Below are 19,386 nucleotides of genomic sequence, written 5' to 3' on the forward strand. Positions count from 1 at the left end.
AGAAATTAACAAAACAACAACAACTTACCAATACAGAGTGCCACCCCCCCAACAAAAAACAATTTACCAATACAGAGTGTCCCCCAACACACACACAAACACTGGTACTTACCCAGTACATTATCATCCTGGGTGTATCTGAACAAATTTCTTTACATAAAGCCATTGTATTTCAGGGAAGAATTTGGCTAAAGAAACCTAGATAACACTAATAATCAAATGTTTTCACATTTCAGCAAAGGAGAGGCTCCATAAATGCTGAATCTATTGCTACAAATGATTACAGCGTCTTCAGTTTCCATCACAAAAAACAGGGAGAAAAAATCAATAATTTGTTGATCCACTTCATTTTTCTCCAATTTAAGAATAAACAGAAGTTTGTATGTAATCCATGAATCTGGGGAGTAAGCCTGGAGTGTACGTCAATGTGACAGTCCTAACACAGTAATTATGTCAAACAAGACATGTGATCCATATTAACTCCTCACACAATCTGTCAGTGAACAGTGTCTCCACTAATTTCCTCCTACACAAGGGTATTGTTTTAGAATTCCACTAATCTCAGGACCATTCTCTCAAAGCTCTGGAATCATCATATGTACTAGTATGTACTAGCATGTTTTGCGTGCTGCTGTATAGAGCTGTCCAGAGAGAGTGGGTTGGTATTTTACCTACGTCATGTACCTATGTGTATACACAAACGGCTCAGGTAGGGACTGCTGAGTCACTATCTAATACAGGTGTATAACACACCTGTTGAGAGGCAGCTATATTCTCCTGCATCATTATCTCTACCAGCAAAGGAGTGGAATAATGGTGCTAATCATTTAGTTTACCATACCTGGTCCTCCGTGAAAATGATGGAGGGCAGGGGCAACAAATTGTTTTTCTTTTCTTTAATTTCTCAAGTATCAAAATAATAGAATATAAAAAAATCTCATATCAGTACTGTGATCTCTATTGGTAAAAGTTTGTTTTCTGTATCCTCTAAAACAAACTTGAATATTGCACATTAAAGTACATGCATGTATCTTTATAAAACACAATACAATCACCGTGGAGTCATTGTAACAATAGTGTGGATATCTACCTAACAGTCTAATGTTTTACACCTCAAGTATGTTTTTCTACAAAAGGCAGCAGATGTTAATTACAACCATGTTATATTAAAAGTAGTAATATATATATAGGTAGTAATACTTTATTCCATTTTTAAAGTAATTTATATCTCATAAACTTGGGCAATAAAAATTATTATGAATGTTCGTACTGTTATTAAGATATGTGTGACATGTTGTTATCATTATTTATTATTCCCTTGAAGATATATACATTTACGATCCCTAAAGGGAGAGTCAGCAGAAAGTCGTACTTTGGAATGGATTTTAATTACAAATCGATAGGAATAATACACAGCATTCAAATGATCAAGAAAAAACAGGGCCGATTCTCTAATCCATTTATCCTCTGACCACCTCACTGGACGGCCACAAGTTAATCAGAGATCTGTTGAGTACACATCCAGTACACAGTCAGCTGTGACTCAGCATTTCTGAAACATGCTGTACACACACAATAATACCAGGCTTATCAGGTAAGGCGGTTGTCAGGCTGTGACATGCAAACCAAAGGATGAGGGATACCTTCCATTGACTGGCTGACTTGCCACACAAACAATAACCAGGATATGAGGTGTGCAAAATAATCAGGGTGCCATGCCATCTTAGGTATAAACCTGACACGACATGGGAAACACCTCATATATGAAAATTACCATTTATATAACTTCCCTGTCTTTTCTGGTGAAATAATAATGATATATTTAAAGGCAATAAAATATACTATACATGTATGCAAAATAAATAGGAGATTATTGATTAGGCAACTGAATAAATGAAACAAATATATATATAAAAAATGTTTTTGAGAAGTACGAAAAGGTTACACAACATGACATTGTGAAGTGTATGCTTAAACGATGAGGTCTCCAGGATGTATAGAAACATTTCCATAAATTTATTCAATGGTGTCAGAAGTGATACATGTCTGATAGAAGGTGTAGCAGACAAATGATGGGTAAACAATGTATCAGTCAACTGAGAAGGTCACTCAATCTCAACATCTTTACAAATATACCAACTACAACATGTGACTACAATGTCAGAATAGTCCACAGCCATTAGGCTTGTTAGACTAAATCAGACACCAATAGTCCAGTCATCAGGCCTGTCCGACTAAATCAAACACCAATAGTCCAGTCATCAGGCTTGTCAGACTAAATCAGACACCAATAGTCCAGCCATCAGGCCTGTCAGACTAAATCAGACACCAATAGTCCAGTCATCAGGCTTGTCAGACTAAATCAGACACCAATAGTCCAGTCATCAGACTTGTCAGACTAAATCAGACACCAATAGTCCAGTCATCAGGCTTGTCAGACTAAATCAGACACCAATAGTCCACAGTCATCAGGCTTGTCAGACTAAATCAGATACCAATAGTCCACAGTCATCAGGCTTGTCAGACTAAATCAGACACCAATAGTCCAGTCATCAGGCTTGTCAGACTAAATCAGACACCAATAGTCCAGTCATCAGGCTTGTCAGACTAAATCAGATACCAATAGTCCAGTCATCAGGCCTGTCAGACTAAATCAGATGCCAATAGTCCAGTCATCAGGCTTGTCAGACTAAATCAGACACCAATAGTCCAGTCATCAGGCTTGTCAGACTAAATCAGATACCAATAGTCCAGTCATCAGGCCTGTCAGACTAAATCAGATACCAATAGTCCAGTCATCAGGCTAGGCTTGCCGTACGTAATTAGTACAGGTTTTTAATGGGTAGGACATGCGAACGTGAGTCCAAGAAAGTGAACGTGAATTCTAATGAATGGTTCAGAGAACTAGGTGAAACTTACTGACTAATCACTTTTTTATGTTAAGATTGATTCCTCTATACATGATACAGCAAAACTGTGAGCAGTAAAATTGTCAATACGCCAGTGAGAACAATGGACCTAGGCACCGAGTAGTGACCCTCTAACAGACCTGGAAGTATACACAAACCTTATACACTTCACTTACAATTAGTAAGCAGATTTTCCTGGGCATGCTCTGTAAAAGGGAAACGTGAGGGCTGGTCTACGGATGAGTAAACACAGCCTTCACACACCTGAGAGCTTGATCAATGGGACTAGGTTACCTGCACACACACTACATATATGGTACAACAACCACAATGTCAGTGCCGTAAATCAAGCATGGACGGACTACAACAACAAATTACTTTTTCTTATTTTTAATTCAGGGCAAAGAGATCTTTTCTTTATGTGAATTATTAGCCCGGTATGCCAGGTGACGGTATGATATAATTACACCTCATCAAAAGGACTCGAGTCAGGTACACATTCCTTAGCCCACCGTGATCACGTTCGCATTTCCCCGATCACGGAGTTGCGATGCCCAGGTAAATCTCAGGTAACAAGGGGATGACGGCAGTGTATATAGATTTTTAAATCGCACAGGTAATGACAGTTTTAGATATCGCATAAGATACTCATTTTCAAAGTGTTTAAACTTCCCAGGTCATTTTGTACTGAAATAAAATGAAACATGATTTTGTACCTGGACAAAACCACAAATACACAAAATAAATGTTCCAGTGAACACATTAGTCAATGAACGTATAAAAGTTGATGACAACGTGAGCAGAAGATTATTGGTTGATAGCTCCAATAAACACCACCCAATCTGTATGCATAATAACATAGAAAACATTCCAACGAGAACTTAAATCACGTTCACAATCATGACTCCACTCATCTTACTTGAGGATGACAAAGAGAAATTTCAAAATATGAATGAATGATTGTCCAACTAGTATCGTCAGTCAAGTGTGGACAAGAGTCACGTTCACATGTAACACCAGTGTTCTGGACTGTGGACAGCTGTGTTGATCTTTAATATAAGCAAGTGTATATATTCCTTTTTCATTAGAGATTGGAGTAAATAATAAATGGAATAAAAAATATTTAAATGTATGGATACTTGATTTTCAGGAAATCTGTTAAGAAATCATGTGTTTTACTACACTGACATGTTACAAATTACATACTTAAATTTAAAAGATAAACATTCATAAATAGCAATGCCCCGAAAATAACATTTAAATTGTCTACTTGATAATTAGAATGGATGATATGTAAAAGCTAATTATTGATGCTAAATTCTGCCAAATCATGCCATGATACAGCGGGTACGTGGACTGCCTGCCAGGAATCTACTAACACAGACTGGCATATTAACGTATGTCATTCAATACTGTGTACAATGGTGATGTGCAGTGCTTGGCTCAACTAATATTTAATTACCAATATGACAGCTAGAAAGCTTTTTCAATGTAACATGTCATTTAACTTTTAAAAAAACCAGAAATGCATGAAAACACCATGTTTTATTTAACAGGTGATCATTCATTTCCCTATATGTATCTACAGGGTTATAGCACATATTGCCGACCCACAATCCAAGTGGCTCGTACAATATTAATTTTATATAAGTAACTGTGATTATATATACATGTATATATATGATTGTCAAGTAGTAATAACGACAGTACAGACAAGTAAATTGTCAAATTTTCGAGGCAATCTGCCCCTTTATCAAGACACAGGTAAATTACACACGATCACATATATAGACATAGAACATGGAACAGTTATACAAATATAGTGGGTATAAACAACAATAAATACATGTATATTACATATATATATGGACAGTAGGTTGGGAAATGATGCTGAGTCCTTGTACATATTCATACCATTTATTATTTCATATTTTCGATCTACAGTACGTAATCTTATTGCATCTCATTGACACCAAGGCTAACATGTACTGGTAAAAATTACAATGTGTACAGACATAAATACACTGTGTACAGACATAAATACACTGTGTACAGACATAAATACATTGTGTACAGACATTAGCTCTGGTTCAGAGCTCACGTGTGACCCACAGTGCTGTTGACATCTTCCAAGTTCAAATAATTACTGTATAGAACGGTTTATAGATCTACACAGAATGTTTTGAATACAAGGCAATCACGGGAATATAAGAGTGTAATTTGTACTGAATGAAGCTGATGAATACCTTATAGATCAGGAAAATCATTATTATTCTTTTAATTTCCACCAAAATGAAGATTAAACTCAATTAAATTACAATAAGACAATAATAATTTGTAACAAAGTGGTTCACACTGTATACATCCCTCTAACACTATAACAATCACAGTTACAATATATAGTCCTCTAACACTATAACAATCACAGTTACAATATATAGTCCTCTAACACTATAACAATCACAGTTACAATATATAGTCCCCTAACACTATAACAATCACAGTTACAATATATAGTCCCCTAACACTATAACAATCACAGTTACAATATATAGTCCCCTAACACTATAACAATCACAGTTACAATATATAGTCCTCTAACACTATAACAATCACAGTTACAATATATAGTCCTCTAACACTATAACAATCACAGTTACAATATATAGTCCTCTAACACTATAACAATCACAGTTACAATATATAGTCCTCTAACACTATAACAATCACAGTTACAATATATAGTCCTCTAACACTATAACAATCACAGTTACAATATATAGTCCTCTAACACTATAACAATCACAGTTACAATATATAGTCCTCTAACACTATAACAATCACAGTTACAATATATAGTCCCCTAACACTATAACAATCACAGTTACAATATATAGTCCCCTAACACTATAACAATCACAGTTACAATATATAGTCCCCTAACACTATAACAATCACAGTTACAATATATAGTCCCCTAACACTATAACAATCACAGTTACAATATATAGTCCCCTAACACTATAACAATCACAGTTACAATATATAGTCCCTAACACTATACAATCACAGTTACAATATATAGTCCTCTAACACTATAACAATCACAGTTACAATATATAGTCCCCGAACACTATAACAATGGGATTATTAAGAATTCAACTGATAAATTTATGTTTTTTTATTCATTTTAAAAAATGAATAAAAGAAGGTTAAAAGGAATCTTAAGTTTTGACAATCAAGAAAATTTCCTAAAATTTGAAACCATTGAAATCTCTATTTAACTAATTGAATGAGATAAATATGTTTTTTAAACTATTTCAACCAGTACTATTTAGGGGCAAAACTACCCGTTAAAGTAAGAAAAAATAGATAGAAAATAAATAAAAGAAATATTACCCCCTTCCCAACAATAGTCTTTGTCAACTAGGTCCGAGTTTTTTTTTGAACTGATACGGGTTTATTGATACTGATTTTTCAACCTAATTTTGGGTCAAATGAAACATGCAATAGAAAAAGAATGTTCTTGATAAAACCTCAATCCTTGTGTTCAAACTTAATAATAATTTTGAATGGTTTTTAAATTATACCCCCAGTGTTTTGTCAACTCTCCAAAAGTAATAGTTCAAACAAATAATGAATATATAACCAACTACAACAAAATAATATAACTTCCAAAAACCATTTTTGGGTCCGTATCACTTTATATGAAATATTTTTTCCCTTAGAACATTTGTATTTATATTAAAAACGAACTTATTATTATCTTTCCCAGAATAATGACACTGTTATAGAGTATAACATTTGGCCAACTTACTATCAATGCACCCAAAACTAACCACTGTTTCTTTGTTAACTAACAGAGTTTTGTCACTTTAACATGCCCATTAAATATCATATTTAATAAACAAAATAAAAAATCTGTAAACATTAAGACCAAATATTTTTAAGTAAGTGTTTTTGGTTAAAGAAAATTTAAAGCTATTTAGAATAGACAAATGACATATTTCTTGATGAGAAACTAAATAAAACTTTGTTTTAAAAATTAAAAACCAGGCTGTTAAATACACTATTCAAAGTGAAAAAAATTTTATAAAATAAGTATTCAAACCCATAAAAAATTTAAAAAGTTTGGAAGTTAATACTGGTCCCCAAAAATTAAATATTAGTCATTCCTAAAAAGCGGGTAACTTTTGTTTGAAACTTTAATTACCATTAGCCAAAAGAATTTAAATTATGGTTTGGGAATAAATAACATGAACATAATTATAAAATTGGGAAACTACTAAAACGCAAAACAAACTCCACAATTTTTGGAACACAAAGTCTCTATGCAGTATTATTATTGGGCCAATGAAGTTATTTAGGGTTTTAACAATAATCCTATTAGCCTTCGATGGGGGGATTCAGGGGTTAAAAACTAACATTTAAAAAATTTGGAATAAAAATAATTAAACAAATTTCGTTTTTAACTAAAAATTCTTAATTCAGAATATTTACTAGAGATTTATAATATGCTATTACTTTATGACATTTATAGTGTATACCCTTTTGGAAACCAAAGTCTTATAATTAAAAACCCATATCACAGGTAACTAAAGGGAATTATTAAAAATATAAACAATTCTGCTGGAATAACAATAAACACGTAAAAATTAAGACATTTTTAGTGGATCCCCCATGAAACTAATAGCCCATTATTGTAACACCTAATAAGTTTAATAAAAAAAAATTAAACAGCGTTTTTTAAACCAATTCTCTAAAAAATAAGAAAATATAAAAACCTGTTTTAATAATTTACAGACCTAAAATTTAAAAATAGATGTACAATTTCTGTAAACCACACGTATTGTGGCCCGTTATACACTAAAAAGTCCAAAAAATTCTGGTTAATTTTACAGAATATTTGGTCAATACTCGTAATGTATCTAAAGATAAAGTTGTAGGACAATATCCAAAACAAATCAAGAAAGCACAATAACAGATAAAATAACCGTAACAAAAAGACACAAAAATCAAATATACAGTTTAAAATGAAAACGGAGGAAAAGCACCAAAGGACAAGAGACGGACAAGGAACACACGACAGTGAGACCAAAACAGAACAGACCAGTGAAATTTCAAGAAAACACCACAAGTCACCAAAACAAAGACCGCAAGAAACACGTACAAACACCAAATGACAGAAGAGATACAACAGAAACCCACCACTACAATCGACCAAATAGCAGGAAAGACCGAAAAAACACAACAACGACCAAAAGGGCAGAAACGAAAAGAACAGGGAAAGACAAGCGACCAAAAGAGAAGAGACAAGAGAAACAGGACGACAGAGCAAACCAAAGAGAAGGAAGCCGAAAGAAAAAACACGACACAGAGCGACCAAAGAGAGAAATGACAAAGGAAGAACACGGACAAGAAGACCAAAACAAATTAACAAAAACCATGACACAACACCAAAACAAAAACCCCAAAAACACACACAACCCCAAAAACAAAACCAAAAAAACACGACACACGCACCAAACGCAAAACAAATAAAACACACACAACGCCCAAACAAATAAATAAAACACACACAACACCAAAACAAAAACCCAAAAAACACACACAACGCAAACAAAAACGAAAAAACACTACGACAGACACCAAAACAAAGAACCAAAACCCCACTGACAAGCGACCAAAAAAGGGCAGAAAAAACCAAAAACAGGACGACAGAGGACAAAGGCAGAAGAGAAGTAAAAAAACAGAACAACGACCAAAGAAGAAAGACAACAGACACGGACGAAAAGCGCCCAAAAGAGCAGAAGAGACAAGAAAACACGACGAAAGCGACCAAAAGAAAAAAAAGAGACCAAACAGAAAACATCGGACACAAAGCGACCAAAGAGCAGAAGAGACCGAAGAGAAACACGGACGACACAGCGACCAAAGAGCAGCAAGAGAGACCGAACCGAAACACGGACGACAGAGCGACCAAAGAGCAGGAAGGAGACCGAAGAGAAACACGGACGACACAGCGACCAAAGAGCAGCAAGAGAGACCGAACAGAAACACGGACGACACAGCGACCAAAGAGCAGCAAGAGAGACGAACAGAAACACGGACGACAGAGCGACCAAAGAGCAGGAAGAGACCGAAAGAAACACGGACGACAGAGCGACCAAAGAGCAGGAAGAGACCGAAGAGAAAACACGGACGACAAGCGACCAAAGAGCAGCAAGAGAACCGAACCGAAACACGGACGACAGAGCGACCAAAGAGCAGGAAGAGACCGAAGAGAAACACGGACGACAGAGCGACCAAAGAGCAGGAAGAGAGACCGAACAGAAACACGGACGACAGAGCGACCAAAGAGCAGGAAGAGACAGAAGAGAAACACGGACGACATAGCGACCAAAGAGCAGGAAGAGACAGATAGAGAAACACGGACGACAGAGCGACCAACGCGCAGGAAGAGACCGAACAGAAACACGGACGACAAGGACCAAAGAGCAGGAAGAGAGACCGAATCAGAAACACGGACGAAGAGCGACCAAAAGAGCAGGAAGAGACCGAACAGAAACACGGGACGAAACAGAGACCAAAGAGCAGCAAGTAGACCGAACAGAAACACGGACGACAGAGCGACAAAGAGCAGCATAGAGAGGACCGCACAGAACACGGAGACAGAGCGACCAAAGAGCAGGAAGAGACAGAAGAGAAACACCGACGACAGAGCGACCAAAGAGCAGAAAGAGACCGAACAGAAAACACGGACGACAGAGCGACCCAAAGAGCAGCAAGAGACAACAAACACGGACGACAGGATCGACCAAAGAGCAGCAAGAGACCGAACAGAAACACGGACGAAACAGCTACCAAAGAGCAGGAAGAAGACCGAACAGAAACAACTGACGACAGAGCTACCAAATATCATCAATATACATAACATAAACACTTACTAAACATCTACCAAATATCATTAATATACCTAACATAAACACTTACTACATATCTACCAAATATCATTAATATACATAATATAAACACTTACTACATATCTACCAAATATCATTAATATATACCTAACATAAACACTTACTACATATCTACCAAATATCATCAATATATAAACATAACATTTGAAATAGAACTTTATGAATCAACAGGATAACCTGAAGTTTAAGATAATGTATAAGGGTGTTAGAGCTGTAGATATTTACCTTGACTATGTGTGTGACCTCCTTTACTATACACCACCAATGTGTGTATGTGATGTCTGGTATAATGAACCAAGTCTTGGACAAGAGTCAGAAAAGCCTTGATGTCCTATTGTGGACAGATATCGACTAACTCAAACTTTGAAGTGGCACCACAATATGACTAGCGTAGCCAGATTTCCCCTATATGCAAATATTCATTGATCTTGGAAAGCACTTTAGTCAGGTTTGCTATATGACACAGCATTTTGATTCTAATATCACGTTCACATTCTCCACTCTCTACCGAGGGATTACCTACGGGGCTCAGAATAGAAACAACTGCTACACTTAATAGATTCAAGTTTACCTTTTACTAATTAGATACAAGCTAAAACATTAAGGAGATAAGTTTTAAAAAATTACATGAATTAATCTTAAAGCTATAATGTTATAACAGAACCACATAATTTGACGGATATTATAATAGAAGATAGTGGTAATCAGTTGACATGTATGAGAAATCTTCAGGTGAATGGTACATCACGATATATTGCATGCTGGCAAGTTAAGTTTCTCCTTTATTACATTCTAACAATAGTGAATGGCCTGATGTTCCTAACACAACCTTTATCTTACAGAGATAAAGTCACTGTAATCATTACTATACCGGCCCAGTAAAATGTTACAATAACTCTACACCTGGTCATGACGAAGCAAATTTCTACAAAACAAAGACATGTGTAATGACGCTTCCATCTACTAAATAAATTATGCATAATGATACAATAGAAACAGCTCCCAATAGTTTTCCATGAACAAGCATAACAATTTTATATTAAATAATGAAATAAAAAATTAACACCCCTAATTATTACTTATTATCAGCAATAACTTGTGAAATAATTTGATAATTGCTTCTATTTTTTGCATGTTTTCTTCCAGTTATTTCTAAAATTTGCTACTGCAATGTACTACAATGACAGACAGCTGTATGAGAACATGACCATCAGTATGACAGACAGATGTATGAGAACATGACCATCAGTATGACAGACAGATGTATGAGAACATGACATCAGTATGACAGACATGTATGAGAACATGACATCAGTATGACCGACAGCTGTATGAGAACATGACATCAGTATGACCGACAGCTGTATGAGAACATGACATCAGTATGACAGACAGCTGTATGAGAACATGACCATCAGTATGACAGACAGATGTATGAGAACATGACATCAGTGTGACAGACAGATGTATGAGAACATGACATCAGTATGACAGACAGCTGTATGAGAACATGACATCAGTGTGACAGACAGATGTATGAGAACATGACATCAGTATGGCAGACAGCTGTATGAGAACATGACATAAGTATGACACAGCTGTATAAGAACATGACATCAGTATGACAGACAGCTGTAGGAGAACATGACATCAGTATGACAGACAGCTGTATGAGAACATGACATCAGTATGACAGACAGCTGTATGAGAACATGACATCAGTATGACAGACAGCTGTATGAGAACATGACCATCAGTATGACAGACAGCTGTATGAGAACATGACATCAGTGTGACAGACAGATGTATGAGAACATGACATCAGTATGACAGACAGCTGTATGAGAACATGACATCAGTGTGACAGACAGATGTATGAGAACATGACATCAGTATGGCAGACAGCTGTATGAGAACATGACATAAGTATGACACAGCTGTATAAGAACATGACATCAGTATGACAGACAGCTGTAGGAGAACATGACATCAGTATGACAGACAGCTGTATGAGAACATGACATCAGTATGACAGACAGCTGTAGGAGAACATGACATCAGTATGACAGACAGCTGTATGAGAACATGACATCAGTATGACAGACAGCTGTATGAGAACATGACATCAGTATGACCGACAGCTGTATGAGAACATGACATCAGTATGACAGACAGCTGTATGAGAACATGACATCAGTATGACAGACATGTATGAGAACATGACATCAGTGTGACAGACAGATGTATAAGAACATGACATCAGTATGACAGACAGCTGTATGAGAACATGACATCAGTATGACAGACAGCTGTATGAGAACATGACATCAGTATGACAGACAGCTGTAGGAGAACATGACATCAGTATGACAGACAGCTGTAGGAGAACATGACATAAGTATGACAGACAGATGTATGAGAACATGACATCAGTATGACAGACAGCTGTATGAGAACATGACATTAGTATGACAGACAGCTGTATGAGAACATGACATCAGTATGACAGACAGCTGTATGAGAACATGACATCAGTATGACAGACAGATGTATGAGAACATGACATCAGTATGACAGACAGCTATACGAGAACATGACATCAGTATGACAGACATGTATGAGAACATGACATCAGTATGACAGACAGATGTATAAGAACATGACATCAGTATGACAGACAGCTGTATGATAACATGACACCAGTGTGACAGACAGCTGTATGAGATCATGACATCAGTGTGACAGACAGATGTATAAGAACATGACATCAGTATGACAGACAGCTGTATGAGAACATGACATCAGTATGACAGACAGCTGTATGAGAACATGACACCAGTATGACAGACAGCTGTATGAGAACATGACATCAGTATGACAGACAGCTATACGAGAACATGACATCAGTATGACAGACATGTATGAGAACATGACATCAGTATGACAGACAGCTATACGAGAACATGACACCAGTATGACAGACAGCTGTATGAGAACATGACACCAGTATGACAGACATGTATGAGAACATGACATCAGTATGACAGACAGCTGTATGAGAACATGACATCAGTATGACCGACAGATGTATGAGAACATGACACCAGTATGACAGACAGCTGTATGATAACATGACACCAGTATGACAGACAGCTATACGAGAACATGACACCAGTATGACAGACATGTATGAGAACATGACACCAGTATGACAGACATGTATGAGAACATGACATCAGTATGACAGAGCTGTATGAGAACATGACATCAGTATGACAGACAGCTGTATGAGAACATGACACCAGTATGACAGACAGCTGTAGGAGAACATGACATAAGTATGACAGACAGATGTATGAGAACATGACATCAGTATGACAGACAGCTGTATGAGAACATGACATTAGTATGACAGACAGCTGTATGAGAACATGACATCAGTATGACAGACAGCTGTATGAGAACATGACATCAGTATGACAGACAGCTGTAGGAGAACATGACATCAGTATGACAGACAGATGTATGAGAACATGACATCAGTATGACAGACAGCTATACGAGAACATGACATCAGTATGACAGACATGTATGAGAACATGACATCAGTATGACAGACAGATGTATAAGAACATGACATCAGTATGACAGACAGCTGTATGAGAACATGACACCAGTGTGACAGACAGCTGTATGAGATCATGACATCAGTGTGACAGACAGATGTATAAGAACATGACATCAGTATGACAGACAGCTGTATGAGAACATGACATCAGTATGACAGACAGCTGTATGAGAACATGACACCAGTATGACAGACAGCTGTATGAGAACATGACATCAGTATGACAGACATGTATGAGAACATGACATCAGTATGACAGACAGCTATACGAGAACATGACACCAGTATGACAGACAGCTGTATGAGAACATGACACCAGTATGACAGACATGTATGAGAACATGGCATCAGTATGACAGACAGCTGTATGAGAACATGACATCAGTATGACAGACAGCTGTATGAGAACATGACATCAGTATGACAGACAGCTGTATGAGAACATGACATCAGTATGACAGACAGCTGTATGAGAACATGACATCAGTATGACAGACAGCTGTAGGAGAACATGACATCAGTATGACAGACAGCTGTATGAGAACATGACATCAGTATGACAGACAGCTGTATGATAACATGACACCAGTATGACAGACAGCTATACGAGAACATGACATCAGTATGACAGACAGCTGTATGATAACATGACACCAGTATGACAGACAGCTATATGAGAACATGACATCAGTATGACAGACAGCTATACGAGAACATGACACCAGTATGACAGACATGTATGAGAACATGACATCAGTATGACAGACAGCTGTATAAGAACATGACCATCAGTATGACAGACAGCTGTATGATAACATGACACCAGTATGACAGACAGCTGTATGAGAACATGACATCAGTATGACAGACAGCTGTAGGAGAACATGACATCAGTATGACAGACAGCTGTAGGAGAACATGACATCAGTATGACAGACAGCTGTATGAGAACATGACATCAGTATGACAGACAGCTATACGAGAACATGACACCAGTATGACAGACATGTATGAGAACATGACACCAGTGTGACAGACAGCTGTATGAGAACATGACATCAGTATGACAGACAGCTGTAGGAGAACATGACATCAGTATGACAGACATGTATGAGAACATGACATCAGTGTGACAGACAGATGTATAAGAACATGACATCAGTGTGACAGACAGATGTATAAGAACATGACATCAGTATGACAGACAGCTATACGAGAACATGACATCAGTATGACAGACATGTATGAGAACATGACATCAGTGTGACAGAGCTGTATGAGAACATGACATCAGTGTGACAGACAGCTGTATGAGAACATGACATCAGTATGACAGACATGTATGAGAACATGACATCAGTGTGACAGACAGATGTATGAGAACATGACATCAGTATGACAGACAGCTGTATGAGAACATGACATCAGTATGACAGACAGCTGTATGAGAACATGACATCAGTATGACAGACAGCTGTATGAGAACATGACATCAGTATGACAGACAGCTGTATGAGAACATGACATCAGTATGACAGACAGCTGTATGAGAACATGACATCAGTATGACAGACAGCTGTATGAGAACATGACATCAGTATGACAGACAGCTGTATGAGAACATGACATCAGTATGACAGACAGCTGTATGAGAACATGACATCAGTATGACAGACAGCTGTATGAGAACATGACATCAGTATGACAGACAGCTGTATGAGAACATGACATCAGTATGACAGACAGCTGTATGAGAACATGACATCAGTATGACAGACAGCTGTATGAGAACATGACATCAGTATGACAGACAGCTGTATGAGATCATGACATCAGTATGACAGACAGCTGTATGAGAACATGACATCAGTATGACAGACAGCTGTATAAGAACATGACATCAGTATGACAGACAGCTGTATGAGAACATGACATCAGTATGACAGACAGCTGTATGAGAACATGGCATCAGTATGACAGACAGCTGTATGAGAACATGACATCAGTATGACAGACAGCTGTATGAGAACATGACATCAGTATGACAGACAGCTGTATGAGAACATGACATCAGTATGACAGACAGCTGTATGAGAACATGACATCAGTATGACAGCAGACAGCTGTATGAGAACATGACATCAGTATGACAGACAGCTGTATGAGAACATGACATCAGTATGACAGACAGCTGTATGAGAACATGACATCAGTATGACAGACAGCTGTAGGAGAACATGACATCAGTATGACAGACAGATGTATGAGAACATGACATCAGTATGACAGACATGTATGAGAACATGACATCAGTATGACAGACAGCTGTATGAGAACATGACATCAGTATGACAGAGCTGTATGAGAACATGACATCAGTATGACATACAGATGTATGAGAACATGACATCAGTATGACAGACAGCTGTATGAGAACATGACATCAGTATGACAGACAGCTATATGAGAACATGACATCAGTATGACAGACATGTATGAGAACATGACATCAGTATGACCGAAAGCTGTATGAGAACATGACATCAGTATGACCGACAGATGTATGAGAACATGACATAAGTATGACAGACAGCTGTATGAGAACATGACATCAGTATGACAGACAGCTGTATGAGAACATGACATCAGTATGATAGACAGCTGTATGAGAACATGACACCAGTGTGACAGACAGCTGTATGAGATCATGACATCAGTATGACAGACAGTTGTATGAGAACATGACATCAGTGTGACAGACAGCTGTATGAGAACATGACATCAGTATGACAGACAGCTATACGAGAACATGACATCAGTATGACAGACATGTATGAGAACATGACACCAGTGTGACAGACAGATGTATAAGAACATGACATCAGTATGACAGACAGTTGTATGAGAACATGACATCAGTGTGACAGACAGCTGTATGATAACATGACATCAGTATGACAGACAGCTATATGAGAACATGACATCAGTATGACAGACATGTATGAGAACATGACATCAGTATGACCGAAAGCTGTATGAGAACATGACATCAGTATGACCGACAGATGTATGAGAACATGACATAAGTATGACAGACAGCTGTATGAGAACATGACATCAGTATGACAGACAGCTGTATGAGAACATGACATCAGTATGATAGACAGCTGTATGAGAACATGACACCAGTGTGACAGACAGCTGTATGAGATCATGACATCAGTATGACAGACAGTTGTATGAGAACATGACATCAGTGTGACAGACAGCTGTATGAGAACATGACATCAGTATGACAGACAGCTATACGAGAACATGACATCAGTATGACAGACATGTATGAGAACATGACACCAGTGTGACAGACAGATGTATAAGAACATGACATCAGTATGACAGACAGTTGTATGAGAACATGACATCAGTGTGACAGACAGCTGTATGATAACATGACATCAGTATGACAGACAGCTGTACAAGAACATGACATCAGTATGACAGACAGATGTATGAGAACATGACATTAGTATGGCAGACAGATGTATGAGTACATGACATCAGTATGACAGACAGATGTATGAGAACATGACATCAGTATGACAGACAGCTGTATGAGAACATGACATCAGTATGACAGACATGTATGAGAACATGACATCAGTGTGAGACAGATGTATAAGAACATAACATCAGTATGACAGAGCTGTATGAGATCATGACATCAGTATGACAGACAGATGTATAAGAACATGACATCAGTATGACAGAGCTGTATGAGATCATGACATCAGTATGACAGACAGCTGTATGAGAACATGACATCAGTATGACAGACAGATGTATGAGAACATGACATAATTATGACTTAGAGCTGTATGAGAACATGACATCAGTATGACAGATAGAAAACACCTTGTAATCACTACTTGTGATCTATTGGTGTAAATACCTTTTTAGTAAATGTAACCTATACTCCTATAGAGTGATGGGTGCCTATAAAAAGCATTACACCTCTGGTATGTAGACAAATGTAGGTAAACATGAGTCACCGGCATTAACAAGCCTTGTCTAATAGATGTGGTTTTGTATCTTACACTGACAATGAACACAAGTCATTTTGGAGATTAACTGCTGAAGCAAAATTAATATTTCATTGAAAATTTATTGTCTATGCTAATGCATGAACATGCAACTATTTTAGATGAAGCCAAACCTCCCCATTATTTTTCTTAGTTCTTCATCATGTACATTATGTTTCTGGGCTCCTGTACGCATTCACATTGTATCAAAATGCGAATCCAAACACTAGTATGCGAAAAATAAATTGCGTTCAATAGTAATCTCTATGAATTTCCGATATACATACTTCCAAACATTTTATCAATTTAGACCTATGGTTTCATTGCACTGTACGATCCATTTTGTATCCGAGGCATTCATGTCTTCGAATAAAGTACATTCGAGAACCTTCGAGCATTTTACCGATGTTGACTACATTTTTACCGCTTAAGCGGTGATACCTGATGCAGGCGAGTTGTCGACCTGCCTGATATCACAATAAACATTTGATGACAGTCAATTGCAAGGCCAAGGGTGATGGGATTTTATTCCATTTCTACATGTTTAAAGCAGTTGTTTGATACTTTACATGTCACGATCAATTTTTTCAGTCATCAGGCAAAGTGGTCTGTCAAAAGGCAACCTGTTGTTATATGGGAGTTCTTTTTTGAGGAATAAAATCATCTCTCAGAGGCTAATTTTTCTTCAAACATTCTCAATATTTCGTTGACTTAAAGAGCCAATTCAGTATTTATTTCGCTTTTGTTTTGCCCGATGATGGAAATTAAAATTAGCATAAAATAATGATTTGTACAGCTTACACTTGTTTATTATGTCAATGTATGATCTTAAAATTCAACAACACAATCTCACTGTGAATTCGCCATCCTTCACATGAATATTTAAATGTAGCAGAAAAATCTGCTGAGGAAAAATTTATCATTTAAGCATTTTGTATTGCTAAATCGTTTGGCAAATTGCTAAAAGAAACCAATAGCTTTAGCAAATCTTACTAAAACAAACTTTTTTTTCAGCTACCGCTAACACAGAACAGTTTACAAGTAATTACAAGCTGTATACATGATACATGTATTAAAGTGTGATTTTCCATTTTTAGATAGTAAAATACTATTTCACCTTTTGAGAATGTGATGTAACCTGAAATTGATAACATGGGAAACCTACATATGATGTCTAAGGACAAAACAGTATGCTTCAGTGAGGTAGATTAGAAGCTGTACTATAAATTTGGCATCAGTTCCATGCCATCACAAGAAGACAAATTTATATGAACATATTGTAGCCTTCCAAAACTAAGCACCTTACACACAGGAGAGGTTGTCCTTAAACAGATTGGGAATAATACACAAATTAGCCTATTACTGGGGTAAAGATTTGTTTCAAATATATAGTCAAAATCACTTTTATATTTTTCATCCAAGTCACATACATCATACAAATGCAAAAATAAAAATTCATTTGCATGAGGGAAAATTAACAAAAATTAATACAATACAAGTGTACTTCCGGCAGAGTAACATCAAGTTTCTAAGTGGCAAATGCTTCCAGTAGTAGTAATATTAACATCTTTAGTAAAATATTACTTAACTTGTCATAAATAAATGTGACTTTAAATAAAATATTGCAAAATTTATGTTTTAACAAATCCATACTTAAATTGCAATTGGTATATAATCATACGCAAGTTGGTGGTTTTCCTCAATATGTTAAATGAAACAAACAAGTTAACGAGTTGATATTGCCATAACTATTTTAAATCATATCTAACTCATTTCAAAATACAAAG

General features: G+C 36.8%; 2 protein-coding genes across 4 annotated transcripts in view; one reads left to right on the top strand and one right to left on the bottom strand.

The window, feature by feature from the left end:
- LOC117324985 (kelch-like ECH-associated protein 1B) overlaps nucleotides 1–19,386 on the bottom strand; it is a 32,874-nt gene that overhangs the window by 12,775 nt on the left and 713 nt on the right. The window contains exon 1 of one of the 3 annotated variants that reach the window (XM_033880839.1): nucleotides 113–697. The exons of 1 other annotated variant lie outside the window; for it this stretch is intronic. The gene's annotated coding sequence lies outside the window, so the exon portion shown is untranslated. Of the gene's footprint in view, nucleotides 1–112; nucleotides 698–10,117; nucleotides 10,247–19,386 lie in introns of those variants that run through there. One more of the 3 variants, XM_033880838.1, reaches the window with a different exon arrangement.
- Nucleotides 8,089–10,281, top strand: LOC117324849 (splicing regulatory glutamine/lysine-rich protein 1-like). The gene is made up of 3 exons (XM_033880677.1): nucleotides 8,089–8,243; nucleotides 8,623–9,736; nucleotides 10,237–10,281. The coding sequence occupies exons 1-3, from the start codon at nucleotides 8,089–8,091 to the stop codon at nucleotides 10,279–10,281; spliced, it is 1,314 nt and encodes a 437-aa protein (XP_033736568.1).

This window comes from Pecten maximus, chromosome 4 (assembly GCF_902652985.1).
Source record: "Pecten maximus chromosome 4, xPecMax1.1, whole genome shotgun sequence".
Classification (NCBI taxonomy): Eukaryota; Metazoa; Mollusca; class Bivalvia; order Pectinida; family Pectinidae; genus Pecten; species Pecten maximus.